Source organism: Lissotriton vulgaris, chromosome 4_1 (genome assembly GCF_964263255.1).
Source record: "Lissotriton vulgaris chromosome 4_1, aLisVul1.2, whole genome shotgun sequence".
Taxonomy (NCBI): Eukaryota; Metazoa; Chordata; class Amphibia; order Caudata; family Salamandridae; genus Lissotriton; species Lissotriton vulgaris.
In genome coordinates, this window is record NC_141691.1 from 2,017,892,547 (window position 1) to 2,017,910,572 (window position 18,026).

At 50.8% G+C, this 18,026-nt stretch overlaps 1 protein-coding gene across 1 annotated transcript in view; it reads left to right on the top strand.

The window, feature by feature from the left end:
- Window positions 1–1,131: 1,131 nt before the first annotated feature.
- ZFTRAF1 (zinc finger TRAF-type and ring finger containing 1) overlaps window positions 1,132–18,026 on the top strand; it is a 112,141-nt gene continuing 95,246 nt past the window's right edge. Inside the window, exon 1 of the mRNA XM_086966417.1 lies at window positions 1,132–1,527. Within this exon, the coding sequence (XP_086822543.1) occupies window positions 1,243–1,527 (285 nt within the window). The 5' untranslated portion in view covers window positions 1,132–1,242. The remainder of the gene's footprint in view (window positions 1,528–18,026) is intronic.

Here is an 18,026-nt window from a genome sequence, read left to right on the forward strand (position 1 = left end):
GTTGGTCCAAATAGTGTTACTTAATATACAAAGACAAGTTCTCATGAGAATCACATTATGGTCCAAATAGGTGAGCCTTGAAACAATTTAGTCTGAGTGGAAAATTGTGTTACAGAGCCCTAAAAAAGAATCGTCATTCTGTTCCTGGGAAAGTGACATTACATCTTAAAGCAGTGTTTACGCGGTTGCTTATGCATTAATCAGCTGTGTGCGGAGTGAGACAGGAGCAATAATAAACTGCTGAAAAGGTGATTGTACACACTGCCAGCCATTTGGAATTGAGGCGTACATTAACTAATGTTAGCTTAAGTAAACTGAATATCTTGATTTCAGTATGTGTTAATCTCATTGTGGTAATGAAATTATACATTTAAAAAACGTTGCTATTACCCTCTTTAGCTAATCACAAAATTGATCATTATTTAATGAGATCATCACAGCAAGCAGAGGTTAGACATTACAGCTGTTTTATTTTCGGGTCCAGTAGCCCGACTTGCTATCCTGCTAGTACCAAGAAGGGATCTCAATTTTCCCCATTCCAGGTCTTAGTACCTCAGCCAGGCCCTAATTTTAAAAGGGTTCCCCAAGACCACAAATTCAAAAATACAATACAAATGCCTAGACTGGACGAAATGCTCACAAATTGCACTAGGAAAGGAGATAGCTCTGCAGTTGAACAAAATAAGCTAAACACATATTATTAGAGTTCTGACGGCTGTAATGGCCTTGCTTTTGTTTATAATGGGGTGGAACAGACAGAAAAGAAAGACTACTCCATGAAAGTTATTTATAAAAATTATAATTCTAACTGCTGTCTTGGAATATTTTGTGGAAAAAAATATGGTTATTTCATAATTCCGGCGAGCGCTGTCCTCAGAGCACCAGTAAAGACATAAAGCTAGACATAGGTGGGCCAGGAGGCCCTGTTATCCCGTGAATGAAGGGATGACGTAGAGAGCTGCCCCTCCCCTCCCTCCTGTGCCGACAAAACATCCAGCCGAAGCCCCGCCTCTTTTCTCACCTTGAGCCGTTTTGACAGCTTTGCACGCCGACACTTCAGCCGTACCGTGATTGGTGACTTGAACCGCCGTTCCTCCTTTTGTTGTACTATGATTGGCTAGCAGTGTGACAGCCAGCCAGGTGGGTGGGTCACGCGAGAAACAGAAGGGAAAACAAAGATGGCGGCTTGAAGTGTCGGCGGAGTCTCGGCTATCGGTTGTCTGGAGTCTTACGTTGTCGAATATGTCCGGAGTGGAAGACAGGGAGGCCGGCGTCGGCCAGGGGTCCTCGGGCTCCTCCTCGGCGGGACTGGGTGAGGCGGCGGGCCCGGCAGGCGGGGCGCAGGAAGAGGCGGGGGGCACTCTGCTGGGGACACGGGTTTTGCACCTGCAGGACGGAGACCCCGATGCGCCCCTCAAGAAGCGGCTCAGAATCGGGGCCGCGGGCAGCGTCAAGCTGGAGGAGCGGCTCTACTCGGTGCTGTGCTGCACTGTCTGCCTGGACCTGCCCAAGGCCTCCGTCTACCAGGTACTGAGCTCCCCTCCCAACTGTTGCCAGCTGCTCTCACCCTTCTTCCCGAACCGTTACCACCCAGAGGCACTGACTCCTTTTATCATTTCTACGCGAAAACACTGTAACTGACCCCTTTACAATTAACACCTCGAGTCACTGGTCCCCTTTACCATCCAGAGGCACTGAGCCTTTACTGTTGCAACCCAGAGGCACTAAGCCCTTTACCATCCAACCCCTCTACCGTTATCTTCCAATCCCTATACCGATATCTCCCAATCCCGCTGACGTTCCCACCCTGAGGCACTGACACTATACTGTTACCACCCAGAGGCACTGTCCCCTTTACCATTTCTACCCGAAGGTAATGTAACTGACTGACCCTTTTACAATTAACACCCAGAAGCACAGACCCCTTTACCACCCAGAAGCACAGACCCATTTACCACCCAGAAGCACAGTCCCCTTTACCACCCAGAAGCACAGTCCCCTTTACCACCCAGAAGCACAGTCCCCTTTACCACCTAGAGGCACTGACCCCTTTACCGTTTCTGCCCAGAGGTACTGAACCTTTACCGTTTATACCCAGAAGTAAGGACCCCTTCACCGTTTCTACTTCACCGTTTCTACCCAGAGGTACTGACCCCTTCACCGTTTCTACCCAGAGGTATTACACCCTTTACCATTTCTACAGGGAGGTACAGACCACTTAACCCTTACAACCAAAAGGGTTATTAAGTCCCTTACCTTTACCACTCAGTAGTACTGAGAAGTGTGGCTCAGTGGTCTGGCTCAAAGAGGCAGACCATGAAGCAGAGGTCACACCCGGAACCTGGGTTCAATTCCCGAAGCGGCAGGGTCTTGAGCCCAAAATTGTCCACGGACTCGATAATTCTCGCTTCGGTGCCTGCTCGAATCACGGGTTCACACTCTGCAACTCCGGGCAATAGCTTGCTTAATCTCCACTATGCCCCCCCCCTCCCCCGCGGCGGGATGCCTGGCTTTCACCTTGGGGGTGCCCAGTATGGGTTATCTCACAGGGAAAAACCAGGACGGGTTCCCAAAGCAAGCGTTTAGAGACCGTTGGTGATAATGCGCTATATAAATATAAATTACATTTACATTTACTGCCCCCTCTCAAACATTTATTACCACTATGTACTCGTCCCCAAGCTCCTACTAGTACCACCACATGGAACTCCCGCTCACCACTCCAAGTCATACCTCTCAGACCCCTAACCACCTACACAAAGTGCACGCCCTATAACCCCCAACTAATACCACCGCCAGTTACTGCCCCCACCCGTTCGTATTAACCGGTATTTGCTACCTCCATCCTAGTCATACCATCCATGTAACTGAGTCCGGCTCCTTTAACACCACTTCAGGCACGGATGGCTCTCCATAAATACTCTCCCACTCCTTCCCCGAACCATACTGCCCTCATGTTCTTAGCTCCCTTCCAACCGCTGTCGCCCCCACTTGCATCTACCACCCGGTCCCTTTCCCGAATTTCACCTTAAACTCCTTCATCATGATCGTCATCTGCTATTATCCCACCTGATCCCCAGTTTCTGTGCTTTTCCCCACCTCTTCGTTTAACTTCGAGCATTCGTCAAACCCTTGGACCTTTCTTGTTGCTCAGTTACTTTTTGCCATAATGGATGTTGACGCCTTACATGGAGCGACCGTCTAAAGTAAACGACGAGTTAATTCATCCTGGTGGTGGCAACGCCCCCTGGCTCCAGTTTGGGGCGATCAGTGCCTGATACAGTGTGTTGGCATCAAGGAATGCAGCAGATAAAGGGTTGAATGTATAGTACTGAGATCTAATGGAGGGTACCGGACGCAAATTTGGGTTCTTTGATAGAGCACCCCTTTACACTGGCAGATAACTAGGCCGATTTGTGTTTTTGTCTCCTCGACTTGTATCATGGCTTGTTAAGCCATCGGGTGGTGTTAACCCTTTGCGCTGTTTTTAGCCTTACCACACACAGGGTCTATATTTAGTATGACTCGGTAGTGTGAGGAATCTTGTAGATCCTGGATCCTCGAGCGTTGTACTGTTTTCAGCTCCTCATTTGGCCTTCAGTCGCTTTCGAACTCCCCTCCTCACATATATCTCTTTAACACATTTTATCTGCGGCCTGGTGCTGCAGTTGGAAGCGATTCTTTAGAGCTCACCAAGGCAGTGCAGTCGAGCGCTGTACCCCAACTGAAGTACCTGTGATGTAGGGCTATGGGTTTTAATCGGTATGACCCTGGTGTTTGCTGGTTGTTTATGTTCTTTGTTACACCGTGGTGCATTCCCTTGATGCTTTTCACACAAAGGATTCGTTCAGTATAGATTGCATGTCACCTGGTGGCCCCTTGAGGACACATAGCTATTCTGAATGAGGTGCAAATAATCTTTTTTTTATTTTATTTTTTTAAAATTTTTGAAAACCTTTATTGAGACCAGGACACACAGCTATTCAGCCTGACATCCCGGAGGCGAGGCAGCAAGAGTAAAGGAGACAAATAGTGTCAAACATTTAAGTCATAATCGTCAAAGGTTAAATTTTATGATATAAAAACAACAGGCGGGCGCGAAAGTGGCAGTGTATAAAATGTGACGCTGGGTGTCGGGGATGGGTAGGGGATAAGGCAGGAAAGCACTCAAGAAAGACAGATAGCAGAATGGGAAGGAGGGGGGCGGGGGAAGACATCAGGAGAAAGAATCACATTAAAGCTCAGTTGGCGTCACAGGTTAGGGAGAAACGGTATCTTGTTGAGCAATTGGTTCAGGCGGTAGACACACATCCCCCCTATATTCGTTCCATGCTCCCCAAATTTTCATCCAAGTCCGAGGTTTCCCTCTGGCCACATAGACTGTCTTTTCCCTAAACATACACCAGTCCATGTTGGCCTTCCACTGCACCAATAGAGGGGCCTCATTCGCACCCCATCTCTGGGCTATGTCCCTCTTCGCCACCATGTTCCCAAGGGTAACCCACCTAGTCTGTGCAACGTTGTGGTCGGACGGCTCCCATACATTCAAGAGGCATCGACGGGCCTCCGCCTGGGAAGCCACGCCAGTAACCTCCGCCATCACTCGGTGGACCCTTCTCCAGTAGGAGGCGATCACCGGGCAATCCCAGAGGATATGTAGGAAAGTGGCAGGGGCCCCACAGCCCCTGCGGCAGAGACCGTCAGGTGAGAAACCCATACGCATCAATCGGGGCCCAGTCACGTACACCCGGTGCAAGACCTTAAACTGTACGAGGCGAAGACGGGAAGAAATGGCAACCTCCTTAGGAGAGGAAACCGCACTCTGCCAATCCTCGTCGTCCAACTCAAGGCCATCCGCCACCCACTGATCTCTCAAGCCAAGGAGGAGGTCTGTGCGTGTATTGATCAACTTCTTGTACGAGAGGGAAATTGCACTGTCTGGCATATGCCCATCCAGGATCCTATCTTCCAGCGGGGAACTTTCAGGAATGACGCCGTCCGGCGAAGTGGCCGAGACCAGCGCGTGTCTCAGCTGCGCATAACGGAAGAACTCCGTCGCGCCCAGCTGGTACTCAGCTTGCAACTGGGGGAAGGTCTTAATCAAACCCCTAGAGAGCATGTCCTCAACCCTGCTGATGCCAATGAGGTCCCACCTATCAAAACCCTTGGTGTGCCACAGTCTACCCAGGATGTCGGAGTCAAAAAGGGGAGTGAACCTCGTAAGTCTGCCCTGCCATCCCTGCGCCTTGGTAACCGCTTTCCAGGTGCGAACCGCCGTTCGGGTGGGTCCCGTTAACTTGCGGTCAAAGGATTTGGAATATAGGGCACGGTAGTAATTACCGCCGCCCGTCAGCCACCTATCCATGGCGTAGCCGGGGTTCACCACTGGGCCGTAGAACCCATGGTTCAGGGCAGCTAGCTGCGCCGACCAATAATACCGGCGCACGTCGGGGAGGGCAATGCCCCCATCGTACCAAGGGAGCGTGAGTTTGTGGAGGGCGACGCGGGGGCGACCCTCCCAGAGGAGGTTACGAAGAAGGCCTTCGATCTCACGGAAGTAGCGGGCTGGGACAGGGTCTTGCGTGTTTTGTAGTGCGTACAGGAATCTGGGCAGGGCCATCATCTTGAAAAGGGCGGCACGGCCAAGGAGGGAGAGTGGCAAATGGCGCCAGCTGTCGACATCACGTCGCAGCCGCTGAAGAGGGGGGAGCAGGTTGTTGTCATACCGGAGCTTGGCATTGCCGGAGATGTGTATACCCAGGTATTTGAAACCGCGCGAAGCAATCTGAATACCGCAGCCCCTAGGAAGGCGCGGGGTATCTCCTTTGAGGACGTATAGAGATGACTTGGCCCAGTTTATAACCAGGCCAGAGTACCGCCCAAAGAGTTTGATGATGTCACAGGCCACAACAAGGGATCTACCAGGTGAAGACAGATACAGCAGTATGTCGTCAGCGTACAAGGAGACCCTGTCCTCAAAGCCAGGGGCCCATTTGATACCCCTCAAGTCGGGATGTGAACGCAACAACGCTGCAAGAGGTTCGAGAGCCAAGGCAAACAATAGGGGGGACAGGGGGCAACCCTGTCTGGTACCGCGACGTAGGGGGAATGGCGCCGATAGGCGGCCATTGACTGTGACATTGGCCATCGGGTCCGCATACAGGAGCTTCACCCAGCTAACGAAGACGGGTCCAAACCCGAGCTTGGCCAGAACCGCCCATAAGTAGGGCCATTCGAGCGAATCAAAGGCCATAGTGGCATCCAGGGACGCCAACACAGCCGGCTCTTCAAGAGTGTGGGCCCGGGCCATGACCCCATGAAGGCGGCGCAAGTTCAGGGCAGTGTTACGGTGGGGGATGAATCCAGATTGATCGGGGTGCACGAGATCGCCAATGACTCCAATCAAACGATTAGCCAAGAGTTTGGCAAGGACCTTGGGCTCCGCGTTAAGGAGGGAAATAGGACGGTAAGAACGACAGACGTCCCGTGGTTTGCCCTCCTTGTGGATGACCACGATGGTGGCCAATCGTTGGTCCAGGGGGAGAGAGCCTCTCTCAAAGGATTCCAGGAACATCTTACGGAGATGCGGGGAGACTGCGTCCGAGCGGATTTTATATAGTTCCACTGGTATACCGTTAGGCCCGGAGGCCTTACCGGAATTAAGTGAACGGATCGCAAGATCAACTTCGTCCGCGGTGATGTCCCTATCCAGGTCCTCTCTTTCTTCCTCGGAAAGACTGGGCAGGTCGATATCGGAGAGGAAGGCCGTCGAGTCCGCCTCCGAAAAGTCCGAGGCAGACTCATAGACCCCCCGGAAGTAGTCTGCGAAAGAGTCCACAACGGCGCTGGGATCCGTAAGGATCGCACCGTTGTCACCAAGAAGCTCCGGCACCACCCGGCTGGCCATCTCCCTTCTGTCAAGCCAAGCCAACAGCTTCCCGGCCTTGTCGCCCACATCGTAGATGCGACCTTGCTGTTCCTTGGCCAGGACAAGAGCGGCGTTAGTGGCCAGGGCGTGATACTCCGCTTGTTTCAGCGAGAGATTGTGAAGGACCAAGGAGTCCGGATTGGATCCCAGTTGAGCCTCGAGGCGTAACACTTCCTGCTCAATAGTCAGCATATTGAAGTCTCTGTCACGACGGGTAGCAGCGATAAGTGCCTGGGCCTCGCCCCGGAGCACCGTCTTAAAAGCTTCCCACAGTGTAACGGCCGACTCCACCGAGCCCACATTCTCGGAGAAGTAAAGATCAATGGACTTGGCCAGGAGGGAGCGGGTCTTGAAATCACGGAAATACCATGGATTGACTGCTGCCGGGCGCTCCGACAGAGTCACTCCAAAGTCAAAGGAGACCCATAGCGGGGAGTGGTCGGAAATGCCCCGCGCAAGAAAGCGGGCCTCGGACACGGCAAGTGCATCCGAAGCCAGCGTAAGGACATAGTCGATACGCGAGAGACTCCCATGCGCGCCCGACAGGAAAGAAAATTGACGGAGCGTGGGGTGCAAGAGCCGCCACGCGTCCACCAGCCCAGTAGACTCAAGGAAGGACGGCAGCCACATCTGTGGCCCACGTAGGTCGCGAGGCGGTTGACGATCAAGGAGACCAGAGCAAACCGAATTAAAGTCACCCCCCACTATCAAACGACCAGCCGGCATAGACAAGATGGCACCACCAAGGTCCTGAAAAGTACTAGACTGGAGCCCTGGGGGGACGTACACGGACAACAACGTAAGGGAACGCCCTTCCCATCTACCAGCCACGGCGGCGTACCTCCCCCTATCATCAATCAAGGTGGTCTCTATCTCTAGGGGAAGGGATGCACGCACAAGAATTCCCGCCCCCCTGGAGCCGGAAGAGAACCCCGAATGCGCCACCATTTTGTATCCTTTGCGATTCAGGGCTTTACAGGCGTTGCCCACCAAGTGCGTCTCCTGAAGAAGTACAACATCTGGCATATGCCGTTTAACCAATTGTATAACCACCCCTCTCTTGATGCGATCACCCAACCCGTTAACATTCCAACTAAGAATTTTCAATACTCTACCCCTCATCCCTCCACCTCCCGCCCCACCCATCACCCAAAGACACTTGCATCAAAGAAAGTCCAGGATCGCCATTGTCCATTTGCCACAAAAGAGAAAGAAAAAGAAACACAAAACAAAATAGAACTGTACCCAACCAACCCCCCACCCTGCACCCCTGCAGTAGACTAAAAAGCCCCCCCAACCAGCAGTGTGCCTGTCGCCCCATTAACTACTCTACAGAAGACCCAGAGGAGTAAGGAATCCCCGTGAAATCGTCCCGCCACCCACCATGAGAATAAAGGAGAGAATAATCGCACCAAAAACACCAGTCCGGCGGTCATTCGAGGCAGGGGTAGCCCCGGCTCCCAGTTCATTCTTGCCGCTCCGCTCCGCCCGAGGCGCCTCCAACATCTTCCTCTTGCTCTTCCCGCTCTGGTGTTACAGTGTCCAGCCACTCGCTCACATTCTCAGGATAGTCAAAAAAGTAGGCACGTCCCTTGAGTTCCACGCGGAGCTTCGCTGGGAATTGCATAGAGTACTTGAGACCCATGTCTCTGAGCCGTCTCTTTACGCCCGCGTAGCTCAACCGTTGGCGTTGTACCAGTCTGGTGAAATCCGGGTAGAAATGCACCTCCGCATTCTGATAGTGTAGCGGCCCGTGCGATCTGGATGCCTGGAGGATCGCATCTCGATCTCTAAAATTGAGAAGGCGCGCCACAATTGGTTGCGGCGTCGCCCCCGTTTTAGGTGGTCCCCCTGGCACACGGTGGGCACGTTCCACTGAGAAGAAATTGCTCAGTCCAGAGGGCGCCAGGTGTGTCTTGACCAATTCTTCCACAAACAGGTCCGCTGCGCCATTTTCGGACCCTTCCGGAACCCCCACTATACGGACGTTCTGCCGCCTGGCTCGCCCTTCAAAGTCCTCCAGCCGCTTTGAGAAAAGATCGGCAGTCGATCGCAGGTTCCGGACCTCCGTTTGCAATTCAGAGACATCCGAGGTCAGACTAGTGGTCTTGATGTCAAGCGCTCTCACACGATCATTTGTCTTGCCCAAGTCGGTCCTGATGAGGGAAATATCAATGGCCATGGAGTCCACTTTATGGGACAGAGTCTCGTGCTGCTGTTGTACATCGGCGCGGAGGCTGGTGATGGCACCCATGATGTCCATTAGGGTAGGATCCGAGCCGTCCGGCGGGCCATTCACTGGGGCCCCTTTGGAGATGGCCCCCGATGTAGGTGGCGACTTGAGATTCACATACCGCTCCATGCGGTTGTTCTGCGTTTGCGGTTTGCCCCGACCACCTTTATTTGATGCCCTTTCCGGATCGCCTCTGCCTGCCATGATGGGTTCCCTAGAACAAAGGACAGGCGGCCGCAGGTCAGGGTCCACAGCCGAGAGCCAGTCGGATCAAAAAGTCACAATCAGGCCGACGAGGGCAATACAAGTGCGCAGTGTCGTCACCAAGGAGATGGCAGGCAGGGCCCGTGTAGTCCGATCGGGCGAAGTGACGAAGTGGCGAAGTCCGGATGGACAATGGCACCGTCACGGAGCGGAGTTCAGCTCGACGTAACTTTGCTCAGGAGTCACCGATTTGGAAGCCGATTGCAGTCCCCGCCTCAGTAGGCCGTCAGCATTACAGTCCCACCAACGTGGGACAGGATTTCAGGCAGGATAGTTGCGGTGGATCGGACGGTCCACGGAGCTCCGAGCTTACGCGGCCATCTTGGTCGCCCGCGAAGCTCCTCCCCCAAATAATCTTTATTAATTGTGTTTTAGCCACGAGAAGGAAAGGGTTGTTGTTCAGCCGATCTCGCTCTTGTCCTCCGAAAGCCACAATTATTCCTTAGCACCGCGTAAAATTGCCTGAAATGGCTCAATATTCCACTTGTAATTTTCCCGGATTATCCGTGTTCACCATAACCGAGGACCGGCTGAGCAAGCCATTCGCGCTTGGACGGTTTGAATAATTCATGGTATTAAGTCAGCCGGGCTCGAGGAAGTCATGAGACAGCTTACACATGACCACCAGTATTAATTCCGGGCCACTTCATTTGTGTGTATACTTCCAAATCCGAGCCTCTTAGATTTTTAGTGTAATTTCTTCTAATAATCCTGTGGTTAAGCATTACAAAAATAAAGACATGAAAGTGTTGAACAATACCTCATTGGGTGCTATGAAATATATATTTTTTCTAGGCTAGTAAACCTTCTGTAACGTATTGACAGTGCAGCACTACAGGACTGTGTGTGTGTGTATATTTATATACATACACGACCCCGTATAAGGTCGAAACACGTCTTGTTTTCTGTGCCAACTAAAACACTTTAAGCACTTGAATGGCTCGTTATTTTCACTGGAAAAGTGAAAATTCCTTTGTTTGTCTGTCTATCTCTCCTAGCTCCACGCCTCTGACTTCCACACGTAATTGACATTTCCATAGCTATGATCTCAAGTGGTATTTATAGAGCAGAGCTTGTCACTGGCAACGTTATCCAGGCGCTTGCTGCAGGTATCATTCGAATGGTGGAATAGGTACTACTTGTTGGATTCCTTATTCTGATGTTACTTAATCTAACCCATCCTGTTACAGTTTGAGAGACACATGTGGGGGTGTGATTGTCTGGAGCCCAGGTCTACTGTACTTCAAAAAGCGGCTTACTTAATAAAAAATTGCACATAAGGCCTATGGGCTTCCAAGTGGCATAGATCGTACGTAACACCAATGGTAGTCCATTCATCTAGCCTGACATCACCCTGACAGGTGGTTGATTTTACTTCTATCTAGGAGCATCATTGACATGTTTACTTATGTTCTTTGAGGGCCCTTTGTTTATGTGCCACTCACAGATGCTTGTCATTTAGCACACGAAGGCGAGCCACTTATCTGCCCACCTTTTGGAGGCACTGGTCCGGCATTGCTGTTTCCACTCCATCTCAGCAGGCCTTCCAGAAGAAGCCAAAGAGAGGCTGTATGTGTAATCTCTTCCACCCCATTCTCCTGACGCATGGCCCAGTGTATGCTTGGCTGAGCTATTCAGGAGAAGGGTTTAGTGTTCAAGAGAGGTGTTATTGATGGAATACCCTTTAACGTAGATATTGTACATGGAGAGTAATGTAATGCTGGTACAGATACATTTTAATATACAAATAGTGACAATAATCCAAATGTTTTTTGGATATCTCACTGAAAAAGAATGGACTGTCCTTTGTTCTCATGAGTTTCATAGCTGTGGCAGCAAATACTAAACTACGCCTCCTTGAGGAAAATAGGCGCAGTGATTTGTAACCCGTCCGTGAGCCATGGGGGTCGGCAAATCCTACACAGGGTGTCTGCAACTGCTTAGAAAATGAAATAACAGATTAATAAAGAAACACAACATAAACATGAAATTTAAAACATGTTATGTAAATGTGAAGGAATTTGAAATTAGAGGTTAAAAACGAAGTTTGTATCTTTCGTTTTTTTTGTTTTTTTATTTTATTTTTTCTTCCCAACCGGTAGAGTTGTACAACATACAGTATAATTCTTTAAGCATTATCATCATATATTCTACATCTATGAAAGCATCACGTAGGTGCTCAATAGTCGGATACTACACACATAATATATTACACAAGACAATGATATCACATGCGTTGGGCATCATATAGTCTACATATTCGACGTTTGCAGTTACACATCTCCATCAACATCATATGCTTATATCAGTCTCCCAGCCCGTGCTCTGCGCCCGTCAGGCGGTCAACCCAAGGATAGTATAATCAGTCTACAGCGTTTTGCAAGTATTTCACAAGTGGTTCCCAAAAGTCTCTTGGTCGGGATGCTAGAGGTAGGGCTTCCGCATAGCTTTCTAGTGTCGTCTTACAATAGGTCATATCTGTTTTCCAGTCTTTCCGTCTAGGTGGCCTCTTACTTCCCCATTTCATTGCCACGCGCCTTTTTGCGAGAAGTAATGCAACTGCCAAGAACTTCCTACGCCTAGCGTGTTTGAGCGTTTTGATACCCAGCAGGCATGTCAAGGGTGAATTTGGGATGCATTCCGAGAGCATGGTGCTCAATGCTGCAGTGACTGCATGCCAATACGGCTGCAAGACAGGACAGGACCAGGCCACATGTATGAAATCTGCATCGGTCGCACCCCACCGGCAGCAGGAGTCGGTGTCTCGAAGTCCCAACCTGCGCAGCTTTTGTGGGTTGTAATAAGTTTGATGAAGGAATTTGAAGTGTATGATAGGCAGGTTACAGTTCAATGTGAGAAGTGTGAGCCGCGCACAGCTATAGTGCCAATCTTGTTCGTCAATGGGTTCGCCTAGTGACCGTTCCCACCTAGCCTTTGCCATCTTAGGCACATCAGCCTGTTCATTTTGAGCAGCAGTGTATAGTCGAGACACTAAATTGTTTCGAGTAGGGGACGTCAGGAGTATCTGCAGGGACAACAGCTGTTCGGGCTCAGTGGGAAACGAGGCGTAAATCGCCCTTAGGGCCGCACGAAAGCGCAGATATACAAAGTTTTTCATAGGGGTCTGGTGGGCACATAAGGCAGGATCTGACCATTTAAGAAATGTAGTATGTGGAAACGCTTGGCCTAGGGTTTGAAACCCCATGTTCACTAGGAGTGTCTGCAAGTTTGGTTCTTGTGTCACCGTAAGCTGGGGGTGATTGGCTGTTGGTAGTGCTCGTGCATATATTGGTAATTTATTCGCTCTACTCGCTAATGTGTACCACGCTCTCGAGGTAGTCTTAGCTGGGTGTATCGTGTCATGTGGTGCATGTCGTATCGGGTTGGCCAGAAGTGCCATCGGCGGCGTGGGGGAAACACTCCTTTTCCACCGCAACGTGCGGGATGAAGGCATGTGGTCTCGTCCAATAGTGTGCATGTTGGGCCTGCGCACAAAGGTAATAGAGTTGGAAGTCGGGCTCTTCAAAGCCTCCCATGTGGTATGGTTGGGTGAGGACCTTTCAACTTATTCTAGCCTGTTTACCGTCCCAGGTCAATTTCTGGAGTGCAGAGCGTAGTCTGTCAAAGAAGGAATTTGTTAGCCAAATGGGAATATTCCAGAATAGATACAAAAATCTAGGTAGAATAATCATTTTCTGGAACGCTATTCTATCTGCCAAGGAAAGTGGCAGTTTGATCCACCTGTCAACCTGATCCTCTAGTTTTGTCATCGCCGTGCCATAATTTTCCCGGAGAACTACCTCCTGGTTCTCTGTGTATCCATATCCCAAGATACTTAACTGGGTCAACACACCATTTTAGGGGGTAGTCCAGTTCTGGTGCCACCGTACCTTCAGTGAGCGGAATCACTACTGATTTATCCCAGTTTATGCAGAGACCCGCGTATTGTTCACATTGTATGCATTCTCGAATGAGGGGATTCAGGTGTTTGGTATAAAGGACCATGTCATCCGCATATAGCGAAATGCCAATGGGTCGGAGAGTGAATTGTAGGACCTTGGCGGAGTGTTTCTGCCGAATCTTACAGGCTAGCGGCTCAAGGGTCAGGGCAAAGAGCATAGGTGACATTGGGCATCCCTGTCTCATCCCTCTCTTAATCGGGATGGGGGCAGATGTTAGGCCGTTGATGCAGACTCTTGCTCTTGGCGCTGTGCACAATAGGGAAATCCACTTTAGGAAAGGTTCCGGGAACCCCATCTTATGCAGGGTGGCGAACATGAAGCCCCACTCCACGGAGTCAAATGCCTTAGCGGCATCTAGCAAAGCTGCAGCCGCCGGCACCTCCGGGTCCAGATGATGGTATAGTGAGAAAATGGTGCGCACGTTTTGGGCCGTGGATCGTGTCTGCATAAAGCCTGCTTGATCAGGCAGCACCAAGTTGCAAAGGAGTGGTTGTATTCTATTTGCCACTATTATTGCTAGTATTTTCGCATCTATGTTAATCAGAGATAAGGGCCGGTATGAATCACAGAACTGTGGATCTTTCCCCGGCTTGGGGAGCGCTATCAGCAATGCTTCCGAAAGAGTAGTCGGAAGTGTGCCTCCCTCGTACGCTTCCTCCAGCATCTCTGTAAAGTACAGCACCAGTAAGTCGCGATATTCTATATAAAATTCTCCCGGGAGCCCATCTAAGCCCGGAGCCTTATTATTAGGAAGAGAGTTAAAAGCATCAATGATTTCGTCCTTGGATATTGGCTGGCAAAAATATTGTCTGTGAGTATCAGAAAGCCAGGCGAGGCCTATATCATTTAAATATCCATTGATATCAGAAGCGCGGGGGTAACTCTAGCCGTGTATAACTACGTGTAGTAGTCTGTAAAGCAATTAAGTATTGCTGGTGTGTCATACACTCGAATATTGCTAGCATCCCTAATTTTGGTGATGTGTGCCGTATTGTGTGCCGGTCTAATTTTGTATGCCAGAGCCCTGCCAGGTCTGCCACCTTCACCATAGCTACGTGCCACATATTTACGCGAAAGATATTTGACTTCGTCTGCAACAAAATCATTATATGTATCAATCTGCTTCCGTATGTCTGCCAATAGTGTGTCGGAAGGCTGTCGCTCATAACTGCGTTCAAGAGCCCAATAGTCCTCTCAGTATTCTCCAATTGGTGCTGTATATCACGCAGTATACCCTTATGGGCACCTATACAGTTGCCACGAACCGTTACCTTAATGGCTTCCCATAGGGTCTGTGTACTTTGAACTGAGCCAGTATTAGTCTAAAAAAAATTCAAGATTGCATGCCGCAGGTCCTCACGGAACACCTGATCTTGTAGCGCCGAGGGCCTCAATCACCATGTGAATTGTCTCTGTGTATGTGCCGGGATATTTAATTTAAGTAAGACCGGTGCATGGTCTGAGAGGGTTTTAGGCATGTGTGATACCCCGACAGCCCGTGTGCAAATATCTTGAGTGATTAACTAGTAGTCCAGCCTGGACCATGTAAGGTGCGTCGCAGAAAAGCAGGTACCCTCCCTTTTAGTAGGGTTCCTCTGCCTCCATATGTCCACCAGGTTCCAGTAAGACATCCCATCTCGCAGGACTTTAGCCGACCGCTTACCAAAGCGGTCTATGCCAGATGATCTGTCTATGGCAGGGTCTAGGCATGTATTGAAATCGCCTCCCCAGATTACCGTGTCGGGTTGCAGTTCCCTCAGTACCGACCAAAGTTGAGCATAAAATCCAGGGTCATCCGTATTTGGACCATAAACATTTACTATGGTTAAGGTCGTGCCCCCATAGTTCCCTTGTAATATCACACAGCGTCCGTGATCGTCTCTTAAAGATTTAATGTTTGTAAATGGTACAGACCGTTTCACCCAGATTAGGACCCCTCTGGCATATGATGAATAGGAGGATGCTAGTCAAAATGAGGCCCACCTATTACCTATGTGTTGTTCACGACTGTCAGTGAGATGAGTTTCCTGCAAGCAGGCCACGTCAATTTTGTTTCGATCTAAATATGTCAGTATTTTGCGTATTTTTTGTGGGTTGTGTAGGCCCCTCACATTCCACGAGAGAAGAGAGAGCGGTCTGCAGTCCTTCAATGTATCACCCCTAGCGTGCAGTGTTGGCATGGACTGGACCTACTAGGGGCACCTCGTGGCACCTCTCTGTTGTGTCCTTGGAACATGTCAGTCGCAAGTAGTACAATCATCCGTCTACCGGTCAGAATTTTCTGTTTCCCCTTTACCACCCCCACCGACTCCACCACCCCCAACTCGGCGGAGACATCTCCCACTCCAACCATCGTATCTCCCGTTGATCAATCAAACAAAACAAAGGAAAAAACAAATACAAGTAACTGTGCGGTACTCGCGTGAGGGTAGGAGCTGCCCACCCGTTACTTGTAACCAGGGTTACATGGGTCTGAGCCCACTGCTAGTTTCTCACATCCATTCCCCAAATATCTATGTCTTATCACTTATATAAGCCCCCATGGCAACAGTAGTTAACTACAGAATTGAGCCTCCAGTGGCCCCAGCATATCAGGAAGTACAGACGGGCCCCCCAACATAGTAAACTAATGTCCACTTATCTGGACGCGACAACAGCTTCTTGTGTATGCTCATATCACCAATGTCCAATGTCTTGAAAGGTAAAGATATCATTCAAGAGTATAAATGTCTAGTGCCGTTGCTACAGGCTCAGAGTAGGGCTATTCCACATCAGACAGGATATGCTGCTCTCCTTGTTCGCTGCGTGGCGATCTTCTCCACACGCCCAGTTTCGCTTTCTGTTTTAGGAATTTCTGCACCTCCGCCGTATCATTGAAGATCCGAGTTTTGCCCTCCACCGTAATCTTGAGCCTCGCCATGTACAGCATTGCATAGGGGATATTGAGTTCACGCAATTTCTGCTTCACTTCCATTAATTTTTTCCGTGCTTCTTGTACCGCTGAGGTGAAGGCTGGGTATAGCGACAGATCCATCTCCTCGTGGGTGAGCTTACCAAGTTCCCTGGCCTTACTCAGTGCTGCATCGCGGTTTCTGTAGTTGAGTATCCTGGCTATAATAGGCCGCGGCCTGGACACAGCGGGCGGCTGCGGGGCCAGTGACCTGTGCGCCCTTTCGACTATAAACACATCAGAGAATGTGTCTCGGCCCAACAAGGTGATCAGCAGTTTCTCGACGTACTGGTCCATTGGGCCTGTGTTGGTGGTTTCTGAAACACCCATCAGGCGGATATTGCACCTTCTAGATCTGGCTTTCAAGTTCTCTGCCTTCGCCGCCATGGTCCCCAGCTGCTTCTCCATCCTCGTTTGTTTGGCGTCCATTTGCATCTGAGAGTCTTCGGCCTCCGAAATCCTTCGTTCCGCCATGTCTATACGTTCAATGTGTCTATCTAGACGTTCTGACATGCGTTCTACCCTGTAGGTCAGGTAGTCGATTTTACCATCGATGTTCGTGAGGGAAGTCTGTATAGTGTGGAACATGGATTGTATGGCGTCGCCCGTTATCCTGCTGGCCTCCGACATTGTGAGTAGGGAAGGGGTCTGGGACTCCGAAGCATTATCTGGTTGTTTCTTCGTCTGCTCGAAGGATAATTACGACTGGTTGCGGTCTGGTTTCCCCATGTTGGAGCCTCTTCAAACTTTAGTAGCTGCAGGGAAAGTGGTCAGTCTTCAGGTGGCACTGGGAGGGCAGCGAGCCACCTCAATCTAACGTCTCAGTCCCCACCAGGTCAGCCCGTCGGCCCTTCATGAGCGTATATCTCCAATCCGGGAAGTAAATGAACGCCGCTGTAGGGCCGCGGGCCGTGTCGCCACTAGATTTATGTCCGGGCAGTACTCCGTCGCACAGGTGGCTGTAATGGTGGGCCTTAAAGACTGTGCAGCAGGCCCCCAAGGTGGTTTGTGAAAGTTGCAGGGCTGGTGAATATATAATGGGGCTGCTATGTCCAGGACACAAGGTCCAGTGCATCACAGTATCAGTCCTCCGCACCACCAGGAATAATGAAAGAGATGGGAGCTCGACTATGCCAGGAGGTGGGCTCTAGCAGACTCACTTCGTTCCGTCGTGCAGATGGGGGCATTCTTCATACCACCCTCCAGGCACTTGTATGGCCCTTCGTCTCCACCCGGGCCCAGGCGGCGGCCCTGCCACCTCCTCGAGTCACCACCAACTCCGCGCGTCCCCAGCAGCCCAGGAAGGGCAGGGGGGCGGCCATTTCGCACTCACCGCAGTCTTGGGCCCAGCAGGGGTTAGTACAGGTCTCCAGGACCGCAGGCACCGTGGTCGATCCTCTGTCGACACTTCTGTTATTTGTCCCGGCACAGGAGCCGCGTCTCACCCCTTCAGGTGCTCCTGGGCAGCACTCGCGATCCTGGCCACTGGGGAGCGGGCCTTCCAGCAGTGCCGCCCCCATGTGTAGTCTGCGTCGCGGCCCTGCTCGTACGCGAGGTCGAGGTCTCCGCCCTGCGGCAGCAGCACCAGGCCCGTGGATTCAAGCAGATATCGCTGTGTGACGGGGCCGCGGCTGTTGGTAAAACCCCCGTCGGTGAGCGCCCGGATATCCCTGGTCACCAGTCAGATGG